The 24,729-nt window shown below is 38.7% G+C and overlaps 1 protein-coding gene across 2 annotated transcripts in view; it reads left to right on the top strand.

Moving 5' to 3' along the window:
* nrg3b (neuregulin 3b) overlaps positions 1-24,729 on the top strand; it is a 200,353-nt gene that overhangs the window by 91,365 nt on the left and 84,259 nt on the right. For both annotated transcript variants that reach the window (XM_035907821.2, XM_087844655.1), the window contains one exon: positions 8,542-8,677. In XM_035907821.2, coding sequence (XP_035763714.2) covers positions 8,542-8,677 — 136 coding nt within the window. The remainder of the gene's footprint in view (positions 1-8,541; positions 8,678-24,729) is intronic.

Here is a 24,729-nt window from a genome sequence, read left to right as displayed (position 1 = left end):
CAAGTTTAATCTTAATGTTATTGCTGTGGCAAAAGCCCTAAGGAGTTCGCCCTCATTAAATATGCATTTGAAATATTCAGATCTGTTTCCCCAGCTGCTGTTTTTCCTCTGTAAATAATGTAAATAATGACATGTTAATGATTAGTACATCATCCACAACTCAAGGTAGAGGCACATATCCATTTTTCTGTGTGTTCATGGATCTAGTGGACATACTGCTTTTACAGTTCAGATGGAGTTCGTCTCCATCTATTTTCTGTCTCAAAATAAAGAAATATGGCTAAAAACATTGGAATAAAGTACCAGCTACAGTATAGCAAATTGCATGTTTGCTTCATTCCATGAGATCATAAGCAGTAAGATCATTTTGTCCCTCCTGGTGGTATATTATGTTAATTACACCCCAAATTACAATCAATGAATCAGGATAAATGATCTGTCTCCTTCCATATTACTGCATATGAGTTGTGAAGACAAATTAGCTCAGGATGAATTGCATCTAATAATATTGTTATGTGTTTGAGCATTCTTATAAACATCATTACTAATTCCAGTCTTAAATGGGGAGTCGGTTACATCTGGCAGATTACGTTCAGAAACAATAAGAACTGCAGGTCTGAAGAAGTGAAATCATGTATTCACATCCTCTGGTTTGTATTGAGGCTTCATAACCACCACTGAGTGAGAGAACTGTACAACTGAGGTGGCAAATTATCTTTTAAGCCAATTAAGGCCTTGGGCGACGTAGCCAGGGTTTCTGAAACTGATAAAAGCCTGTTAATTTCAGATAGATTCCGAGACACCCTTCTACTTTAACTTGGATTTTGTCACACATACTTTTATGAGATTGCATACTTTACATGCCGGTCCTGGCTGCGCTGATGTTTGCACATCCTCGTCTGCTGGAGATGTTGCTTATGTCTGACAGTGCAGACACGTTCAACTCCAGCAGAGCTACAGTACACATCAGACAACAAGCAAGGGTCGAGCACGGTATAGGCAATTTGGACTTTCGGGTTCAATCTCCTGGATGCAAAATACTTGCACTTTGCTGCGTGTGGTGTGGAGTGAATTTTTAACATCACTTTATGACTTGTTTGGAGCTGGTTTGGGAGAAAGATGGCTTTGAAACTGCAGGGGCTGAGTTGTTGTGTGTGTTTTGTGTGGTCATCCGCAGTTTAATCAAGCTTCCTGTGACACAGGGTCAGAAGATAATGTAGATTATTAAACCTTTTCATTAGGGGCTGAATTGCTCCCTTGAGGTTTAATGCATGTGTGATGTTTTCTGGAGTCTACTTTATTAACCTGCTGCTTTGGGCCTGGCACACTTTCAAAAGCCTTTTTAGTTCTTCAAGAAGTGATGCTACTACAGCTAGATAATGACTAGACTAAAAAATGTCTCAGTGGCCAGAAAATAAAGGAATATTTGATGTATATAAGTGGATTTTTCAATTACATTATGAAACAAATACTGCACACTGTTTATAGTGGTTCACAGCTTTGGGACTTTAAGGTCAGTTCACGTTGGACTAGAATGAAGGGCGGCCTGAGTACCTGTGACAAATGGTCCACCAAGTGCCTGTCACTGGGCTGTCATGGTAACCGAGGCCCTGTGCTCTTTAACCCTGCTTACACATAGTGACTGCCACCTTTAACCAACTGTCCCCGGGATCAACTACTGTTTGTTTTCTGTCATGTTGGCAACAGAAGGTCTCCTAAGGCTTGTAATCTTATGATCATGCATGACATAGTTCAGTATGTATGTGCATTTGTCTGTGTATGAGTGTGACCTCTGCTGTCTCTCTGACCTGTAGCTGAGTATGTGTTCATCAGGGCTTTTTTATGACAAAAATAAATGGCTAAAGTTTGTACTTTTCATCATCCTGCAGTATTCAATGTCCATGCATATATTAGGCTTATGTAACAAACAGTATATAGCATATTTTGTATCATTATGTTGCAGATGGAATAAATTACTTTGGGGAGAGTTAATAAATCCAAGAAGAAAAAAACAACTCTGTGTCTCACAGTGCTTGAAAACAAAACTGACTTACTCTGTTTTGCATAATGGGTCTCATTTCACAAGGGCGACTGTCAGTGTCCACAGCCTAGTCTGCAGTAAGCAAGCAAGGCCCAGGGCAACCTTGCTCATCTCGGACACCTGCACGGGCTATCACAAGAGCGAATGATGGCTCAGGTCTGGCACTTGTCTTTCTCAAGCTTCTGGTAGCAGGCAAAAACCCTACACTACTTATTAATCAATAACAACTGACAGGAATGTTTAATTTTTCTACCAAAGCTATGTTTATTCAAATCAATATTTTTCACCTGCTTATTCAAGCTTAGACGTGCATACAGCACATCATCATTGGAATCTAAATAAAACACAACAATTGAAAATCATTTTTGATTAACTGCCTTTATCCACCCACCACAAAAGACTCTCACAAAGAAGGAAATCTCCCTTCATATTTCCATTCATATTATATACATTTGCAAAAGTTTTGAAGCGTTGTTTAATGTAGTTGGTTTATCTATTTTTCATACTTATTGTGTTACTTGAATCTTGAGATAAGCATAAGCTACTGGGCTTTGAATGTATCCCATGAGGTAAAGCAGTGCAATCAATATTTATTCACCCTTGAATTAATCCAGAAATTATTATTTTTTGCTTCAAAGTTTAAAGTGCTGCTTCCGAGGGAAAAAATCCAAGCACCAAACCATTATGATAGATGGCATTGTCAGAGCCATTGTGCTGTCCATACACACTGCACTCTACTGTATACAGTCTTGAATATGGTTCTGTCCAAAAGGCAGCAGTGCATGATGGGTAGGCAATCAGCAGGCCCCCTTAAGACTTTCCCTTTACGTTGTAAGGCCCTCTTTGATGTGTGCTGCAGTAAACACAGCTGGTTCTCTCCCAACCACAGTCTCCTGAGGGATGAGACTCAGCACAAGAACACTAATGAGCGCATTAGAAGGAAGCCATAGAAGGAAAATGCTACAGTTGTAAATAGAATTGTCTCTTGTGTTGTATATAACAAAGATGCTGTCTATACTATGAGACGTGCTGGTGTTTATGCATTCCACTGCACTGTGTGTATAAGTCTCGCATATGTCTACAGAGTATATACTAAATATGGAGACCAGAACAGTGCAATTCCTTTTTTAAAGTTGATGACGCCACGATGTGGATTTGAAGCTAAGCTGCAAAAATTGAAATATATAACCACAGCTTTCAGCTGCACTATAATTAACAGTTGAGGGGATTCAAGCATTGGAACTAAAAAATGACACATGGCACTGTGAAACTGAAGTGACATATGCCACCGACAATAACAGCAGCAAACCATTACAAATGAATCATTCTCCAGTTATTCCATTTAAGATAATTATAGGGCATAGAAAAGTGATGCAGAACAATTCTACCTGCCTGAAAAAAACGGTGTTAGAGCTCATTCTTCACGGGCAGGTCAAATTTTCATATGTCAAGGTGAGTGCACTGGTTAAGAATCATGCTTATGTTATGGAACATTATTTTATGCTTACTATGAAAGGGTAAAGGCAAACAATGTAGATGTTAGTTACCCCCAGAAAGCTTTTTTATAGTCATGAGAAGTTAAGCACGCAATCCAATTCAGTAGCTACTAGAATCATCTTTTGCTTGAAATAATTGTTTTCTGCATGAGTTTATCAGCTTGTATATCCTTGTAGAGGAGTTTTGAACCATTCTTCAACAATATTCCTTCAGGTTCCACCGCAGCATCTATCCGAGGTCTGGACTGGACTGGGTCATTGCAACACCTAGATTTTTTTTCAGCTATTCTGCTGCATCATTGACCTGCTGCATGACCTAATTTGCTTTAGCTCTTGGACAGATGGCCTCATGCTTCACTGTAGCATACTTTGGTATAAAGAGTCCATGGTCAACTCTATGACTAGAAGATGTCCAGGTCTTGTGCCTGCAAAACCAGCCCCAGTCATCATCTCTACACTTCTGTGCTTGACAGTTGGTCTGAGGTGTTTGTGCTGATATGCTGTGATGGGTTTGTGATGGCCAGACATCTCCACTTTGATTCTTGTCTTTCCAAATGATATTATTCCAGAAGTCTCGTGGTTTATTTTGATGCAACGTTGGACACCTTAGCTATGCTGCCATAATCCTTTTAGAAAGAAGAGGCTTTCTCCTGACAAGCCATACTTCTTCAGTACGTTTCTAATTATAATGTAATGAACCATTTAATATGCTAACTGAGGCAGTTTTTGCAGTTACTCTGAGCATTGCATGGTCTGACTTTTAGGGTAAATTTGCTGGGAAGATTGTTGCATTGTGTTGACACGTACCTGAATGCTTCTGACCAGCAAACTGCCAAAATCTTTGCTTTTATAGAGGTAGTCACACTCGCTGATGATCCAAAAAATGAAGTGCATTAGATTAGCAGTGCCTGGCTGCTACTTACCCTCTTAATTGCTATGGAAGCAGTAAGGGTGTACTTAGCTTTGCACAGGACTGCAGAAACCCCTGAGACCCCCCTTCTCACACCAATGTGGATGCTACAACGTGTAGCATATAATCTGAAGGCTGACTTTGCCCGAGTTTATAACACCAACTTTCCGTTTTACTACATCTAAAGTCATGATGTGTCTGAATTGCACAGTTTAAATGTTAGCTCCAGAGACTTTGCTTTTGTTATGGAAGTGGAGTTGCTTTACATTTATTTTAGAGCAGCATATCTTTACATTCCTGGCATGTTTTCTAATATGAAGAACGATTATGTGCAAATTCTTAAACTTACTGAAGTTATGCACTTCAACTTAATTGTACTGAGGGAGAGAAAAAGCACTAGCCTTGGTATTCTTCCCAGATAACTCTGATCTTTCAAGCATCATTTGAATCTGTGATCCCCAGCCAGTAGATTCCTTGAAAGTTACCAAGGGATTGAGCAATCTGGATTGCCTTTGTGCAACGGGGAGAGTGAGAGACGTGGAAATGATTTCAAAGAGTCCAGGATGAATCATGCTCCCACTGCAGCTGCCATTTATTAGCACATTTTCCACCATGGTTTTTACAGCTACCTAGCATACATAGGTTCATAGAGTTTGCTAGAGGCTTGCTTTGCAGGGGGGTTATTTTGTAAAATGCTTCATTAAAAGTGTTGATAAATGAACGCCATACTAACTTGTGTGGTTGTCATAATTAGTCATGACATTAAATCTTAATAAAAACTAAAAGCAAGGGACACCTCATTTATCAGCTGTTACCTCTATAATGAAGATGAAGATTAATTTGAAAAAAAGTGCGATACGCTCCTACTACTGGTTTGATATGAAAAATGTCCTTAACTCATTAAAGTACTTGTACCAGCCTCAGAATTTACACAGACTTTTTCAGGGTTAATCCTTTGAATGTCAAGGAACGGCAACACAGTAAACATAACATCCAAAAAATCAAACACAGCTTATCACTTTCTTGTTTTGATAACAAGAAACCCTCTAATCCCTTTATTAACTTGCTCTTGTTTCCAGCTTGACATGTGCTCATTCAAAAGTCCCTGAGTTGTGCTTGCTATGCTGCAGATTTTTTTTAAACCAATTCTTGCCTGTCAAGGATGATGAAATGGAAACCCATAAGAAATTGACAGCGTGTACCGCTCAAGGACGAACATATCTGAAGATGACTTGTTTCCTGATTTGGACAAGGGGGCTAAGAGAGTAGATGTAATCCTTAAAGACTTTAACAAAAAAAACCCCTATGTGCTTGTTTGTTTGTTTTTTGTTAGGCAGTTGTAGATTGACGGGTGAGACATTTTTCATTGTATTTTAAAGAAACGGATGACGTGTTGAAATGCTTGCGTTCACTGATGCATCTTATAGGTTTGGATGAATCACTGCAGCCCACACAAAATTTTGAAAATCAGCTATTATGGGAATCTTTTTGCCATAATATGTTTAATTTTAGGAGCTTATGTCCTCTCCCCTTCTGAGTGTGAAACTGGCACATTGTCTGTCTGAAAAATTGAAATAGCATACAGAAGGTGCTGTTGGACTGTGCTATTGAGAGCTTTTTCTCTTGGAGGATAAATAAAATATATATGTATGTGTGTATATATATTATATATATAAGAATTTAATTTAATTTAATTCAATTCAATTCAATTTTATTTATTAGCGCCAAATCACAAGAGTAGCCACTTCAAGGCGCTTTATATTGTAAGGTGGACCCTACAATAATACATAAAGAGAAAACCCAACGATCAAATGAGCCCCTATGAGCCGCACTTTGGCGAACAGAAAGAGATTAATAACAAGTATGATTCCATGCAGAGAGGTCCATTAACACAAAGTGAGTGAAAAAGGTGACTAAAAAGGAAAAACTCAATGCATCATGGGAATCTCCCTGCAGCCTATGCCCATGGCAGCATAAAGGGAGGATTCAGGGTCACCTGGTCCAGCCCTAACTATATGCTTTAGCAAAAATGAAAGTTTTAAGCCTAATCTTGAAAGTAGAGATAGTGTCTGTCTCCCGAATCCAAACTGGAAGCTGGAAGCAGTGCTATGTTTGAGCCACTTCTCATGCAGGAAATGATAAACTAATGATATATCAGGAAAAGCTTGCTGTAGAGACTGCTTCACATAAAATACTATGGCAACTTTGAAGAATAAAGTTCTTGAATTTTTTCCAGCACAGATCAGATTCCTTCTGTTGCAGGTACTTGGAGGTGTTTGGTATCTGGATGACCTTGGCTTTCTAATGTAAATATATCAACGGTTAGCCTTACAGCACAAAATCAATTTCCTCTTTAGCTGGAACCCTCTGCCTCACATGCTTAGAGCTGAATCACTGACCTGGCATAGTGGGTGTTGTCTTTGAATATCAATTGTGGTACTTCTCACGTGTATTCACTGTCTGCTGCTTTCCAGGAGGCTTTAAAAGCTGTGACAATTATTGCGAGGGATGTGCATACCACAGGGGGACGTTGTGTTCTATTTTCTATTAATAAAGTTACATCTTTGAATAGATAACCTTTTAATGCTTCACTCTGGGAGTTTGTGGAATTAATAATACACCATATAATCCCTGTGTCTTTTAAAGGCTAGAGAGTGAAAGAGTCAGCTTTGGTTTGAGGCCTACTTTTGTAGAGTAAAAAGAAATGTTCATGTTTTACTTTTCTACCGGGTTTGTGTCTACCTTAGAAGATACCAGCGGTATTTTTTACTACTAAAGAGTTTACATTTAAACCGCCACAATAAGTAGTTTAAATAATGTCTTCCAAAGTTTTTACTCTGACATAGAAGAGTCTCGGGTAGCCTCAGGAGCAACACATATCTCCTTGTGTTCTCTCTGATCTCTCATCAGCTCTTGGGCCTTACATCAAGAGCCCCAGATTTATCAATCAATAGCCATAAACAAAACATCGATTGAACTGGACACTGGGGCACAACAAACAGATTATCAAGTTTTTAGCCCCCCGTGTGCGCATGGTGACTAGAGGCACAGCTGTAAAAATGCCACTTGCCAGCCAAAGCGTGCTGCACAGTGTACAGAGGATCAGGCATGAAAGATGTGGGAGCTTCATACAAAAGGAATTACAATTACCAGAACATGGTGTTAAAAAGGTGTGTCTGTGCACCACATAAATGGATGAAAGCAGAATCAGATGAGTAATCCAGTTGTATTGGCAAGGTATTGGGGTATAATACTAGTCAATCCAATTGCCAGTGCTCTGTGTCATTGTGCACACATGTGTGTGCTTGGGTAATTCCGATAGTGTTTGGACAAATTTTGCACGTGGTTGCACGCGTTTGCACGTAATAGTTGTGGTGCTGACATGTCTGACAGCTGTGCATATTTCACAGGGTGGAGAACCCTGCATTGCGGTGCTCGTACACAGCAGCCATGCTCTTTATGTGAGAGCAGCTCAGGGTCAGACTAGAAGAAGAAAATCAAAGTTGCATCACCAAGCCCATCACTCTGTGTTGTGTCTCTGGGTAGCGCAGCGCTAACGTATTCACATCTCTCTGCCTTACCTCGTTAATATATTCCCGGGTTTTTCGGCTATGTTTACTAAAGCAGCAGAATGGGAATTTCACTTAGAAGTTGTGGTTAAACGGCTTCATTTGAAACAAAAAAGCAAGCATAATACATGGTATTTAATAATGATGCGAGCGCATACACCAAAAACAGTGCAAGCGTGTTATTTCAGTCATCATTACTTTCCTCTCTTTGTCTCTTCAAGCTGAAAACACCAATTTTAATCAGTCCTTAATAGAACACAATCATTCCCTGGGCTATCTTGCTTTTAGCCCACTGAGATTCGCAAGGGAGCGAGGAATGAAATCTTCTCTTCCAATCTAACAAGAGTGGTTGTTTCATTACAAATAAGTAAATCGCTGCTGAATGACATTTGCCGCTTCACATGAAAGAAGTTTAGAAAAATGTTCCTGTTGATTTAAGTTGCTAAAGAATGAGGGGATTTTTTAAAAAAAATATAAAAAACTGTTCAATTTGAACTAAATTGGTTTCCTCTTGTCTTTCTTCAGCGCTCGCCCCAACACATCCCAGCCTTCGTTCGGAAGTCTTCAAGCCATGTGTGGAAGACAAGGACCTAGCCTTTTGTCTGAACGAGGGAGAGTGTTCGATCATTGAAACCGTGGCTGGGGTTCACAGACACTGCAGGTGAGTGTGAAGGCTGCACCGTGTTTCTGTCTCGGCACTGAAACGCTCTTTGTCCCCCCCCAATCCATCACCAATTCAATCACTAGTCTCAAAATTAGTTCTGGAAGTGATGAAACCCATGAAACGGGAAGATCAATGTGCAAATGCACAATAAATTAAGATCTGTTATCACCTGAACCACTAGACGAGGGATCGGATATACTTTAGCTGAACCAGATGCTAATTCTCTGAAAAAAAGTTGCAGATTCAACCACGGAGCAGTGAACGTGACGAAACCTCTGTCTTCACTTTGCTCTGACAAAAGTAGTAATAATGATAGCAATCTTATAAAATCCCTTTCTCCTTCCGTATTAAGCTTGGAAAAAAAATTTTTGTCTGACACGGCCCTTCAGTCTGCACCACATTTTAATGGTAAGTGTTAAGAAGGAGCTCTTGTTATATCCTTCTTTGATCTCACTTGAAAGAAATAGATTTTTTCCTTGATTTTTCTTTTTTGCCTTTCGTTTGTGACATGATCATCTTTGCTGTATTCCTTTTGTTTTACTCTGCCTGGCACTCACACTGTGGTTTCCCAAGAGAATAAATAATGGTAACAAGCAAGTACACCCTTGACACATCATGTAACCAGGCAGGAATAAGCAAACTGGTGTCAATTAACTCAATTAAACTTATTGAGGAAATCAATGCAGCCCCTGGGTAGTTTTAATGCCTTTGACATTACAAATTATTCGCCTGCATCAGAAAGCATCTACTGTGTGTCTCTCTCATGCAGTTTAATTAATTTGCTTCATATTTGTGATAAAAAGTCACTTGTTTATACAGTACTGTGCAGAAGTCTTGAGCCACCTCTTTGTTTCTATTTCCACAGGCGAAGCAGGTTATTGATCTATCTGCACACACACACACGCAAAACAGAGTTTCTACAGTTCTAACAAACTTGAATGACCACCTTTCTTCTCCAACAAAGCTCTCTTGGGCAAGCTTTCTTGTAATTTCTTTAAGTAGGCTTCAGGAACTATTCTTCTTGAAGGACATTCCACTCCTCTTGTAAGAAGAAGCCATCGACAGTGAAAGCTTTCCATTGCGTGGTGGATCAAAATCTGCCGGTGCTTTTCTGCATTCATAACTCCAATTTGAAAAAATGCTCAAAGCTATTGACTAAAATGCAACTCCAGATGGCTGCACCTCCCTCACTCCTGACATCCTCCATACTTGTTGACCACAGTTTGGATTTAGCAGTCTGTAAGACCTGCTGTGTCTGATTTTCAGTCTAGTTCTTTTGTAATGTACCATACCTTGTGATTTTCAAGACACTGCTTACTTGCTTTTAGGGCTGCCATTTTCTATTGTCCCGAAGTTCCCTAAATCTTTTAAAGGACTCACTCCAAATAGTGTTGAGATATGCCACGTTTTTAGCTAACAGCTGTCTGGGAGTCACCTTATTGAAGCAAAAAGAAAAAATGTATGCCTGCCAAAGTGTGTTATCTTTGCCATTTTGAAATTGGGACAAATTATGTGTTTTTGTGGCAGGCTCCTAGTAACAAAGTGCCAAAAGGTACAATTTAAAATGGGTTCTTTGTTGTCTATTATATATAAAACGCTGGTTCATCCTTGGAGTTAAGTACCTTTTCTCTGCCTGAATGATTAACAGTTTAGTTTAAGTGATTTAACAAATGAACAAAAACACCTGAAAATGGTCACAAACTCTGAAAGATCTTTAGAAAGCCTGGAGAATTATTGCTCTAGTCCACTTTAAACTATTACAAGAAAGTCTGGCTCCCTGGAAGCTAAATTTAAAGAATTGACTGGTGTTCTCAAAACAGAACATACAATGTTTTACGAGGAGAAAAAAAACATAAACCGGCTATAAAAAGTCAATGTGGGTGGTTAATCAAGTCTGATTTAAACATCAGTTCTGGCTTTAAATGACCCATTACTGGATATTGGTTACTGAGCATAATTAATTTTTTTGTAACTATGCCGTCCTTTGTTCTGTGCTTTAAATATCTGCAAAGCCCAAACTTACGTGTTCAGTTCAGCTGTGCCAAAGGAGAGCCTCTGGCAATCAATATCTACCTAGAGGGAAAAAAGTTGTAACAAGGTTTCCATGGGACCCAGAGAAATCTTGTTAAGGCACAGGTGAACCTGCAGAAGCCCTCCATCACTCTTCCCACAGCTTCTGTGTGGATATCCTGTCACATTCTGCTTCTCGCTGCGCCTCAACACCCATCTGACCTGCAAATCTGGTGAAGGCTGTGTTGAGCTGGAACAGGCAGCTGTCGATCCCCGTTTCATAGTCAGAACTTGATAACATTTTGTTAAGACGTTAAACAGCTACAGAATTTGACGAATTTGCAAATTTCTGTATCTGCATCAGGTTTTAGCCAAATATTTTCAATGTATTGTAAAATATAACATATGAAATATGAAATAAAACAAGCATAACGTTCATAGGAAATGACTAGAAAGTGTTTAAATGTAAAATTATTCTTATTTCAGAATATACTGGCAGTTTAGTTGATAGTGTAATTATAAGTTGTGTTAACTTAAAAAAAAGTATATAGCTGATGCTGGGAATTATTAAATGATGCAAGCTCAATGCAGTGTGTGTTTCATGTCATATTATTTTGGCAGCTACAACAATTTCGAGCATGTCACCTGTGTGACAGCATCAAGACACCCTGAAGAGTTGTTGCAACTACACTCTGGGCTATAATTAGCGACAGCTGAATGATGAATATAGGACTCAGGAATGACTGGAGGGCCTGACCTAGAGACACTGTCTGGTAATTTCTCTTGAGCGGAGTGCCTGTTGTGTGAAAGAATGATTACAGGTTTGTGAGTACTTTTATTGAAAGGTTGTTGTTTTTTTCCAGAGAGAAGTCCAAGCAGTAAGTCAGAAAAAAATATGATCATTTCACTCAAATAAATAAATAAATGAATAAATCACTGCCAAGTGGATTGTGTTTTAATGATATTGCTACTGGGATGGGAGTCCAAGTGGGCTTCTGATCTAAGACAGAAATTACATCAAAGCTTGCAGGAAGTCATTTGGAATAAATGAAAACTCCCATTCTTCGTTAAAGCTGCATAAGGTGATTTCTGAGCTCTTGGGGGGGGGGGTCACAACAAGTTCAAAGCAGCGCGGTGACTTAAAGACAAAATTTGCAAGTTGTAGTTGAAATCAGATGTTTTAAAATGCATTTTAAAAAAAGTGAATTCAAGTTTTTAACTTATAATGATACAGAAAGTTACATGCAATACAGCAAATGTGTGTTTAAATATTCACAGCAGGAACATCCCATTGTTTCTGACAAATGTTAATCCAAAATTTACAAATACTTTCTTTCCTGTTTGATGCACAGATTCCTCAACCGTGTGACTGCATTTATGGCTTGTTAAGTTATTTGTTTACGTTTGATCTTCTACTCAGTCATTTCATGCTGAAGTTGTATTGTACCATAAGCTTGTGTGAGCTTGTTTGCTGAAAATGGTGGCCCGCAGTTTTATTTTTTGAGGATTAAACCATAACAACTAGCTGAAAGCACCCCCCCCCCCAAACAAACAAACAAAGACACATAAAGATGCTGCTATTCCATCATCTTCTTCTTACAGTCATAGTTATCTTCTTGCCTTCTTCCTGTCACAGATATTGTTCACGAAAGTAAATTCGCACATTGCAGAAAACAAGAAAAAGAGATAAATAAAATATGAGGCTGGCGTTTCACAGTCAGGTTTAAGGTGCTGGAGATGCTGCTGCTGATCGATCAGCCCTTCAAGGAAGGTCAGATCAGTGTCCTGATCTGAGAACTATGACCTCTCCCACTAAAAATACAGAAAAAGGACAGGTTTAAAGATCGCTGCCTTGTTTGATGTCATGCTTCCTTCCAGACCTCCAGGGCTTCAGAGCCAGTTGGATATTTTCCAACATGTGACAGCTAAAGATGTCAGAATTGTCTCTAAACATTTGAATTATTGTAGGGAAACACCATTTTGAACTTAGGAATCAATTTAATTTGTTATGAAACATTTCCTCTGCTCTCCTCCTCATAGCCCCTTCTCCCACCACTCTCTGCCGGATGTTCATGTTTGCCAATGCTAATAAGGCTCCCAAAATAAACATGCAAATGCGAGTTTAAGACCTACTTCCACATCAGTGCCGTGCCTTTTGTACAATAAATGTACAAGAATTCAAAAGTCTTGTGAGGCTTAACACATGACAGCCTAGTCACATTCAGGATTATCACAAAAGAGATAACAAAAAAAACCTTACAAAAGGTTTTCTTCTTTTATTTGTAGAAGATGGCAAAAGAATTTCTCACAGATCAAACCAGAACATGTTTGGCATTTACTGTGACATGCCTAATATGTTGTAGACCCACTACTGGAAAAGCTGTGACGGCCAGGACAGAGCGCAGGACCTCTGGGTACGGTGTCTGGCACTGGGTTCTTGGCAGCTGATGCTTTGGATCCTGTGGACTGTAGGTTGGGACCTCCATGAATGTGGCTGCAGGGCATCTCTTGAATGCTTAATTATGTTGAGATTTGGAAATTTTGAAAGCTGGATCAAATCTTTGAACTCTTTATTGATTTGAACTCATTTTTCCAGGTCAGTTTTTGGGGCGTGGCTGGCGCATTGTCCTGCTATGGCAGTGGCATTATGATGGGGATGTGGAGGTGGAAAACTGACATCCACATGAGTTCCAGGGCACAGAATTTCCGTGCAGAACAATTCATTGAGTATGATCAATGTTACTCACTTCAGCTGTCAGCGATTTTAATGTTGCTGATAGATCAGCGGCCCTTTTTTCCTAAGGGGACCAAAAATTTTACTTGGTTTAGTGGCGCAGGCAAATGACCAAAATACTGAAGTGGGTATCTTTTCTTCTGGATGGGATGAAGCTTTAAAACATTTATCTCAAACTCCAACAATGGTAAATGGTATGTGCTATGCTGCAGTCACATTAGGGAAAACAGCAGCTGGAAAACAATGGCATGAAAAAGTTAATGCATTCATGTACAATGAACTTGTAAACTTTGTCCTTTGAAATTAAGAAACTGAAATTCTGCAGTTCCTGCAAATTAACCACAAATGAGGCACTTTTCACGTTGCTTTCATATAGGCATATAACCAGACAGTTGGCAACCAGCTGAATCAAGTCCCCGACTCCAAAGAAATGTGTCACAGACAAGTTGCACGATCTAACTCAGATTGATTATAATGTGTTCAGTATGTGTTTAAACTGGACTGCAGTTATTTGTGAACTTTGCCAGTGATTGTTTAATGTGGCCTCGAGAGGTCAGACGCACAGCAACTTAGAAAAAGACCAGTGAATAAAAAAACTGCCTCAAAGCCGCACAAAACAAATTGGAGGTTGAATGAAGTTCAGCTGCGGAGGTGACACGCTAACAGTAAACCTGTATCTACTGTATTGTTCAAATCATGATATTAAATCACATATTACCTTCGATCCTTCCCCCCCCCCCCCCCCCCCCTCACAGCACTAAAGAATCCTCCGCTTCTTTCAAGCACATCTCAGTACAATCCTTCACGTTTTGGTTTCTATCACTGCCACAGCTGGTCTGTCACATTATTATCACACCAAAAACACATTCCTTTTGTGTTCTTTTGCAGCTTTTTTCTATTTGCTGGTGGTTTTTTTAGTTGCATTACATTTGACCTCTCAGGGTCATCATACAATCATAAAATCAATTGCTAGGTTTCCCAGAAGTTGATGGGAGTTGCTATACAACTTCTTGGTAACCAGTTGGTTATCACAACCACTTGATGTTGTGAACAGACAGCCACTATTTTTCCCGGTCTTAAAGAGCTTCCCATTCTCCTTGCAAAATTTCATTTTTTCCAATAGTGTGACTAACAAATAGGTCTGAAATGAAAAAGATTTATTCAGTGTTTGTTTGTTTCATAGATACTTGTTTCATACATTTAGCATTTAACATGAATTGCCACATGAAAAACGATAACAAGCTTTTTTTTTTTACCATGAGGTGTCAAGCTCACTAAGTGCACAAAGGTAGAAAGCATATATATTCCGTAGCAAAAAAAAGAACTTCATGTAAAAAAGGAGGAGGAATATATTATCAAGAGGTGTAGCAGAGATGGCTGTCATATGCAATCATGTCATCTTTTTCTTAGTGCTATATTCAGCACCACAGCAGTTGAGCAGTTAGTGGTGTAGGTCTTAGAATAAAACTGCACCTTAAGTACTGTTCTAGAATAGAGGATGACCATGGTAATGATAGTACATAATCCAGTGATCCTTGCAGTGGAACAATTCAGTGTTACATAGGCCCTACTGCAGACTTTTGGGATACTTAGGCTATGCCAGTACAGGATGGACTTGCCAGAGCCTGACAGTTACTTCAACAAACCACACTCCATGAATAATGGTGCATGCTAACTGTTCTGGGTTGAGTAACACTCACACCACAGAGTCACAAGCGTATATAGTTATGACTGAAAACTTAGAAGCACTTTCTCTCTCTTCTCCTTGCTCAGAGAGAGTTTGTTTGGTTGGAGGGCATTGCGGAATATATTAGTTGCAATGAAAATCCAATGCAGTTCTTTGGCCACCACCTGCAGCACTGTGTCATAGTTTGGTAACACACAGCAATAGGAATAATATTCAGGATGCTGTGCATGCTTTGGGCATGAAATACAGCAAGCATGAATTCCAGGCTGCTGTATGTGGACTTGTGTGCAGTACATCAGCTTTTTCAGACCAGTATTCTTTCTGCTGCGTTCTTGTCCCATGCATTGAAACCAATTTCTTTTCTGGATAGAAGGTTTTGCTTGCAGATTTCAGTAGCAGCAATAGTCGATGTTCACTGAAAGAAAAAAAATTGCTTCCTTTCAAAAGAATGATTCCTAACTTGTATGGGTATTGTTTCAACAGCACATTACACAGAGGCTGGCTTGTGTTGCAAAGATGATGCAAAGCTACTGCAAGTTAGCTTTATAGTAGTTGAAACAGAATGAAGAGTAACATGAGAGTAAATATATAAATGGTTTGCATTGTTGTTATTGTTCCAGTTACATATATATTAGGGGTGCAACAATACTCGTATCGGTATTGAACCGTTCGATACAGTGCTTTCGGTTCGGTACGCATATGTATCGAACAATACAACATTTTTTATTTATTTTAACTTTTCTTCTGACGATGCTGTCTGTGTTGAGCGCTCAGTGGATCTGCGTTCGACTACTCCGCCTAGGCTGCACTGTCAAGTGCAGATCCACTGAGCGCAACGCAAGCTAGCGAGACAGAAGCTAAGCTCGTTGCAACATGGCCTCAACGCTACCCGAAATTGAACCTCCCCCACACTCATTCAGATCTGGCGTTTGGAACTATCTTGGGTTCATGTGAAGCATGACCCTGATGGTAAGCGCGTCATGGACAAAAGTAAAACAGTATGTTGGATGTGCCACGCAATGCTGTTGGTAGGAACTAGTGCGTTAGCGCAGTTAGCGCAGTTAGCTTGTTAACGTGTTGACGCCGTCCAGCCCCACGCACGGGGCAATCCGCAGTAACTCGTTAACGGAGATTTGATGCGTTATGGCGTTAATGTCATTTTAACGAGATTAACGCTGACAGCACTAGTGGGAACACAACAAATATGACTGCACATTTACGCCGACATCATCGAGTGCAAAGACAAGTGGAAGCAGACAAAAACAACAAGCACGCATGCTACAAACTTTACCCGAGTCATTTAGACAGCCGTTAGCACATGATTCTCCTTATGGGGACCTGATATGTTTAATATGCTGCTGCGAATATAGCCCAGAAGAAGCATATAGTATAGCTTTTATTTCGGAAAGAGCCATTTCTCTGTAATAAACTCACTTTTCCAAAGATGAGTGATTTCTCGATCAGATAGATTTTTAAATTTTTTTTATTTTGTTGTTTCAGCAACATTAAATTTAAAAACTGTACTTTTGAATTAAAATATATATTTATAATTTTAACAAATGACAAATTAAAAAGGCATGAACATTTTTTTGTATCGAAAAAATATCGAACCGTGACACCAAAGTATCAAAACAAACAGTGTATCGCTGCACCCCTAATATATATATATATATGTATATATATATATATATATATATATATATATATATATATATATATATATATATATATATATATATATATATTCTAATAGGTCGTTTAAACAATGGCTGTTTACCAGTGTAATTTCTCCACTTAATTTAATATAGTAAAATTATGGCTATTGAGTATATAGTGGATTTAAATTGGTAACATCTCCAGACAGAGTCTAAGACATTAATGTGATGGAAAGGCTTAAATGCATACATTTCAGCAGTTCGGATTTGTCATCTATTCTATGTTTACTTAAAGTCAAGGAAATTCAGTTTGGATGTCAGACACTGAAAAGGCAAAAGGCTGTTAATTGCTGCTTTTAATAATGATGATCAAAAGGGAAAAAGAAATCAGACTGCAGCCCACGTCTGTATGTTTTACCACGCCTTTCAGTATTAGTACGTATTTAATGGTGTTGCTTTTATTCTCCTCAGCTTGGACAATGAAGTCCCTATCCCCTGTGCATGTGTGTGTCTCTGTGTGTGTGAGTGTGTGTCTTTGTGCTTGAGCGTGCGCTTTAAAAGCCTGGCAAGGAAAGGTAGCTCGTGTCTACTATTACCATGGTAACTTCTTGCCTCATTAGTGTGAAGCCAGAAGCTGAAAAAAAATAATTGTTGACTCACTTATAGTGAGACTGCAATGGCAGCTAAATTCAAATGCTCTATTGTTTGCATTCTACTTTCTGCACTGATTCTGACTGATCAGACATTAAAATAATTGCCCCCTAATGGTATGAATGACTGCAGTCGTAAATAATTCATGAAATATTTGCACATTTGATTGCTTCATCCAAAGCTGTGCTGGCATAAGGCATTAGATCATATTTAAAAGAACATTGATTTGTTTTATGTCTGTTCCTTCAAACCCCATCTGTGCAGACAAAGAACTATTTGTAGCTTTTAAAGCTAGAATTTCAAAAAAGATGTATTTGGTGTGTTTGTGTGTGTTCATGCTGAATGTTCATCTATACTGATATAACGAAGAACAACATGTCTCACAAATGAAATGCATTTCTTTGTTCCTGATGAGTAAGAAAGCTGTTTCTACTGGTAGTTTCTCTGTAGGGCTAAGCTTAAGGATAGGCTGAGACTGTCTGCTGTCTCCATGAGCCTGTTTGTTTTTTTTTCTTCCAGGACCCGGGAGACGTTGACAGCAGTATTAGCAGAATCTGATATGACAAAATGTATCATATAAATGAAGACCACAGTCTCTTAACTTTCCCTTCCTGTTTTTCCTCTTCTCATCTTCCTTTTTCTATGGGGAGCCAGTTCGACGATTAAATTGTCACTGCACCGTCAGACCTTGACAGGCTGCACTAATCCACGATGCTGCCATTCCTTTGCTGATCCACCCTGCTAGGGAGGACGTACTCCAGGCTTAAAGCCAATGGGCCATGTCCCCCCCCCCCCCCCCCCCCCCCCTTACACCTACCACCACCAACCGCCCCTAGCAGCTGTATGAAAGCAACCACACATGGGAGCAGACTTACCTGTTGGCAACAGTTCCTGACAGGGCCATCACTTGGCCTCGGATCTCAGCTCAATTGGCACATCAGGTTTCTGATTCAAACAGGCCGTCCCCTCTGAATTTCAGAGTCAAACCGTCAGGTAGAAAAACTGTAATTCGGTTCTGTGTTTATCAGTACTCTCCCGGGCCACCCAACTCTGAAATGAGCTACGGACCACATTTATTGTGATCACAAAGCCTGTAAAAATATTTTAGAAATAGCACACTGATCGATCTTCTCTAAAAGGTCACATCAAACTAAACTCGCAATCACATCAAGGATCATTGCTGTTAAGAGACGTTTTCAGCATCACATCAGTTCAGGAGATGTCGAAATTTGTCTCCTATAGTCAGACTGTTAACATACTGTAATGAGGAAGGACATACAGCTGTATTGACCCAAACTATGGCACATGCTATAAAACATTGAAAATGCAGGGTTTCTTGCCATGCCAACATAATCTTTTTGCACTCCACATTTCTCTTCCTTTGTCCGCTCCCCAAAATTATAACCAACCTGGGATCCAGGCTCCATTACAGATGCAAAAGTACCAAGTAGTCACAATCTCAAAATAGGAATAACCTTGGAAGTCATGCAGCGCTGCCCAAGAACATAACCTTGAAACAGAATGGCGAGATTCCTACCAGGTATGTTTTGTAATTTTTATGAGCAGTGTTGTGAACCTGTAGACTTGATTCTCATGCCAGCTAGCTTGATTCCTGGGTAAACTGACGAAGGGCAGTAAAACTAGTTTAGACCAGCATTGCCTGACTACAAAACTTTATTTAGTGTCATTTCTCTCCACATGTTCAATTGTGAGGAATTGGATTATAAAGCACACAGAACACGAGTACTGAACAGCAATGCTTAGCAACACCAATAAATTCTCATCTATTAACTGAAAGTATATTTAGACTTCCCATGTGTTATATCTCCTCCATATCTGACCAGGAAGAAATACAGTTTCTGTTTCTCATTATCTCATAATAAGGGATATTTTTTTCCAAAACATTTGGCTTTGACTCCAAGTCAGACATTAGTCATTCTACATATATCCTATTACTAATAGATGACTAATTTTTCCACCCTTGCATTCGTCTTGCTTCTTTCAGCATTATATTTTAAATTATGCAGGCCCATCACAAACGCTGCAGATAAAAGACTCACATGTCCATGTTCAGCTAACAAAGACTTGTTTTTTTTCCCATATAAAAGACTAATGAGCATGGGACAGACATGTTGTTAAGATAATTCACCAAGGCTGAAGTCAGTTACAGCTTTCACAAAATGTTAATCTACATTTGCTGTTTTACATATTTTCAGTTTAAAGATTAATTAATTTGCTTTTTAGAATTTTACATTTGCAAGCAGTATATGTTTTTTTGTTTAATATAGTATTCGAGGACTGATTTTTCAACAGAAGCAATAAAAATATGATGCTATGTGAATTTCATTAACTCTGCATATATATCCTTGGTGTTTGTTTTTATGGTTTTGCACTTAATAGGTAAATATTTTCATCATCAGTAAGTCAGAAATGTATATATTTCAGCAGCGATGATTTGATTTCTGAGGGTTATTTAAATTCAGAAAACGGCTGTTCAGTAAGAAAGAATGGGACAAACCAAGTTGAATTAACCAAACTGGGAATGTCTTAAGCAAATAAAGATAAGATGAAGACGATAAATAAAAGTGTTTACTTTCTTGCAGGAAGGCTTACAAATGAGTAGCTGAGAGATATGTCTGTTTGCTGACAAAACATGTGATATGCCACAATTTTCTGATATTGAGTGGAAAAATATACTTCATTGTTTTACTTTAACATTAAGCTGAATGTCTCATAATTCTTTGACACATAGGTTTACTTGAATTACTGTGATAATTTCATTGATTATGTATCTGCACTTTTGTGGTAAATTAACATAAATATGGTTTCTCATATGTGTGAGAAACGTACCTTACGAGGTCTGCAACTCAAAATGCAAAGCCATCAACTGCTGAAAGCATTTAACTTAACCAAATGGTAACAACACGTGTCTCCAAGGTAGCAGAGAAGAAGAATCCAAAGCAACAAGGCTTCTAATGTGTGAATCATCAGGTGTGAGGAGTCTTCTATGTAATAGCTACAGTTTACCATATATAGTAAATGAACATCTACAAGAGCTGCCAGCAGTGTGTGTTTAAGTGAAGTGTTTTGCTTACGCAGTCCAGTATCAGTGACCCGCCACCTGCACTGCTTAATGTTAAATTTCATCACATAGTAATCAAGCAAGTTTTTATTACAGTGTTTATGTGCTTTCATTCACGCAGCTGGCTGTTAGTTTGGTAGCATAGCAGAGTAGAATAACGACTTTGGAAGTTGTTGGGCATTTGTTTGAAAAGAAACCTTTGTGGAATTACTTTTTTTGGCTAAAATGGTTCTTCTCTTGGAACTTTTGAGGCGAGAACAAATTTCATTTTGACTTTAAGACGTCTTACCCGCGGACAATGCATAAATGCACGGCGTCCCTCAAAATAATAAAAAAGCGAATATATTAGAAATATTTCTTTCAACTCACATCACTATAGCCCTTTGTTATTGGCAAACATGCATCTCCAAAAAAGGAACGTCCACAATCACATTCGCAAAAGCTAAATTAACAACAACCAACGCATACATCAACACAGCATCTCTCTCCACTCTCCCTTTCCCACATCAAATGTACCCTAAGACCTTTGATAAAGAAGCAATTACAGAGCATTTGATTGTAACCGCTGCAAAGAGACTGTATCGGATTTGAAGGCAGCAGTAGAGCTCTAGTTAGTTGCCTGCAGCTCTTTACTTGCAATTTCGACGTGAGCTCAGCTGGTGAAGGATAACAGCTGCTTCTCATTACTGATGTTTAGACTAAATGGTTTTCAGCAGTGGACACAGCGTAGACTCGGTTTGGCTGCATCATCATGCTTGAGCACAGAAGATTGTTTGACAGCAGATTTTGATATCTCTGTAGCCATCGCATGCACATGGGGTCTTCTTGAAGGATTCATAAGAGCTGCCTGGGCTTCTGTGTATAATACTCTGTAATTAGGATATCAGGAAAAGCAATGGAAAGGGACATGTGGTATAACAACTACATGTAGATCTATAATATCTTAATCTGGGAATAGTGGGAGTATGCATGTAGCTCCCTTCCATCACATGGGTATCAGATGATAGTTTGGGATTCAGGTGCATGCCAAACCTTGAAATACATTCATCAACTGTGCTAAGAATTGCCACCTCTACCCCAGCAGAGGGAGCTCCACTTATTTCATAATTATAGTTAGAAGAGACCTATTCTACTTTGTTTTTGGGGGGTGTCCTTATGTTGACATAGTAATATTTTCAAGTGCATATCCATAAAGTGTTGTATTTTTTTCCATTATATAAGGGCAAGGGGCCATCAAATAACATTAAGTTAAACAGCATAAAAATAACAAGCTTTTCTTTTCCCTCTATTATATTGATAAACACCGGCTTCATTTTCCCTACAGTCTCCCTTGTGAGTCCCTTTTTTTCCTCCCTGTCACAAGTAAAGTACAGTCCTATTTGTAGCATCTTTATGGACTTTAACTGAGCTGCAACTTGCACATTTTATCCTCAGAAGGATGTCAAATAGGATAAGTACATCGGTCTGTTGGGAAACATAAGGCAGAGGACTGAGCAAACTGAGGAGAGAAAAAAAACAAAGATGAGAAAAATGGTTTAAAAAAAAAAAAAAAGAAAGAAAAAGAAACCCGACGAGGTATTTTATCATCAAATGATCTGACAATGTTTCTTTATTTTTCCTGATATATGCACGCTACATTTCCACGAGAGGATTCGCTTTGGTAGTGCACCACGAGAACCGTCCATGTTTATTGATAGAACACTCCTGAATTGAATTTGAATTTAATTAAGGAAAGTCGCACACGCAACGAGATGGAGAGAAAGAGAGAGAAAGAAATCCCATTGTTCCACCTTAACCTGTCTCAGCCTGAGATCAATTATCAAGCAACGGACTAGTTTAATACATGTTCTCCGCAAAACAACAAGCAAACTGGGGATGGAAATTATTCGTCGATACAAGATTGATGTTGACTAACAAAGCTAACGTGGAGGAGAGGAAATAGCAGTTAAATAGTGACAAGACACGCGGGTTACTGTGTTCATATTTCTTTAATGTGTAGGGGTTTTTTTTAATTGTTTAAGAAAAAAACCCAAATGTTGGCAGAAATCTAAGAAAAAACGTGTGGTATAACCTAATTTAACCAGTTACATGAAAAAACAAGCTCTTGATTAGATTCTCTTACAGCAGATTTACATATTTCACACATTTATAATAAATGACTTTACCTAAATTACTATATAATAACTATTGGAATTTAAACAAGTTAGAGAAGGAAGCACAACTTATTTTAATGTGAACACTGTACTGCAACAACTTTTAAAGACGGGACTGAATGTAATACTGGTTGATATACGGGTAACAATTTTGAAATTGATTATGTGCAATTACCAATGTAAGTTAAAGATTTAATCTTACAACACCCAAGACTGCCGATTTCCTCACATCTGAAGAAGCCATAGTGAATTTTAATTAAACATATCAGTCTAAGCAATCGCAGCTCTTGTTAATGATTACTAGGGAGCCCATCACTGTATTTCATGTGTGTCATTACAAAGTACTCAACAGAAGAAGAGTTCTGTAGTAAGTTTATCAGCATGTCATCTAAAGTGTTGTGTTTTTATGCTTCACTGTAATATTCATACTTTAAAGGGACTTGTTTACAAAGTCACTTACTCTAAAGTTAGGGTTGCTATATCTTTGATGTCCAGTTCACAATGATGGCAGTGGCGCTTATGCAACTTAGATTTTTTAGGCCTCCTTTTTACATCTGACAATGGTTGATTTTACCAGCTGTCACTAACAGATTTTATCAAGTGGAGGTCATTAAGGTGCCATTAGCTTTGTGCATTAGGTGAAAACACCGTTGCTATCTCACTCATTTTATTACAGGGGGTCCAAATATGCACTTAATGCATACGCACAATATTGTGCGTAAAGACAGAGATTAACGCTATGTCCACGTGAATGACATTCACTGTTACATAAGATTTTTCTGTAACAATGCAGCACAGTTTGCAAAGTGTGCTACCTTGTGTGGTAACATTTGATTTGAACGGTCAGTTATTCGTTTTAGCAGCTTGTGAGCACCAGAAACATTTAATATTGTTGACCGCAGTACATTTATATCGTGGTTCAAATGAAAGCACAACAGGCAGTAAAACAAGCTAAAGAGGGGTTTGAAAACAAGCTCGTAATAACAGCAACCTGCTGACTGTTAAGGCTGACATTTTGGGTGACATTGCATCAATAACTGGGATCAGATAATTTACTTGTATGCTTGTTGAGAGTGGGGGAATTCTGAGCTTGTCTTCATTGTTATAAAGAAGCTCAGAATTAATTCCAGGTCGCTTACCTGTTACAAACGATCTCTGATGAATGGAGATAGCAGTTAATGGGCCGTGTTCTGCTTGACCTCAGTACATAGTTGTCAGCGAACTGAGGGATTGCCTTGGCCTCTCTGGGACTGCCCTGCACTGGTAATCTGTCAGCATGTTTTTGTTTTTTGTTGGGGGTTCTGTTACTTGAGCTTAACTTAGCATGTACTGTGCGCCGGATGCTTACTTTCATTCAATCAGTTACGCTAAAGTGCCTTTCATAGAGTGCCTACTGAATTTCTATGAAAGACCTCAATACAGTGTAGTATATGAATATTAGTTCATTACAGTTTAAGGAGAATTCCCCCATTTGTTTGTTTTTGTAAAAGCCACATAAAGACCATAAGACCATTTTTTTATGTCCTTGCTGAGAAGTTATGTTCAGCTGAAGCAGCTGTCTGAACTTGTGACAAGAAATGGGGTAATGTAGTCAAATGCATCTTTCAAACAGTTCAGTGGATGGAAACATTTTTTCAGGAGAGCTTGACAGTGATTACATGTCTTGAAATGCCTTTGCTGGTATTTTTTCAACATCTAAAAAACCCAAAGCTTCAACTCCATCAAGTGTGCCAGTCTGGTGCTTGTCACTGCAGTTTCTGTTAATCTCAGTGTAACTCAGTTCATGAAAGTTCCTGCCATATTATAATTAGATGTTGTCATTTTGTCAAAAAAACAAACAAATCTTGTATAATATGATATTTTTTTTAAAAGGCAGATAACAAGTTGGATTTTTATGCGTCTCAGCTAAATCATATTCATACTTGTTTCTCGGTGCAATAATGGATTTAATGAGTTTCCCAGTAGTATGGTAAAAAGAAATCTATATACTCTATTTACATGTGCATGTACGTGTGAGTATGTTTTAAATTGAAAGTGATTAAAGAAAGCAGGAGGTAACTGTACCTGAAATACTTAA

This window comes from Neolamprologus brichardi, chromosome 8, assembly GCF_056152115.1.
Source record: "Neolamprologus brichardi isolate AB-2024 chromosome 8, ASM5615211v1, whole genome shotgun sequence".
Lineage (NCBI taxonomy): Eukaryota > Metazoa > Chordata > Actinopteri > Cichliformes > Cichlidae > Neolamprologus > Neolamprologus brichardi.
Note: the sequence above shows the minus strand (reverse complement) of the source record. Positions and strands in the feature narration are given on the sequence as shown.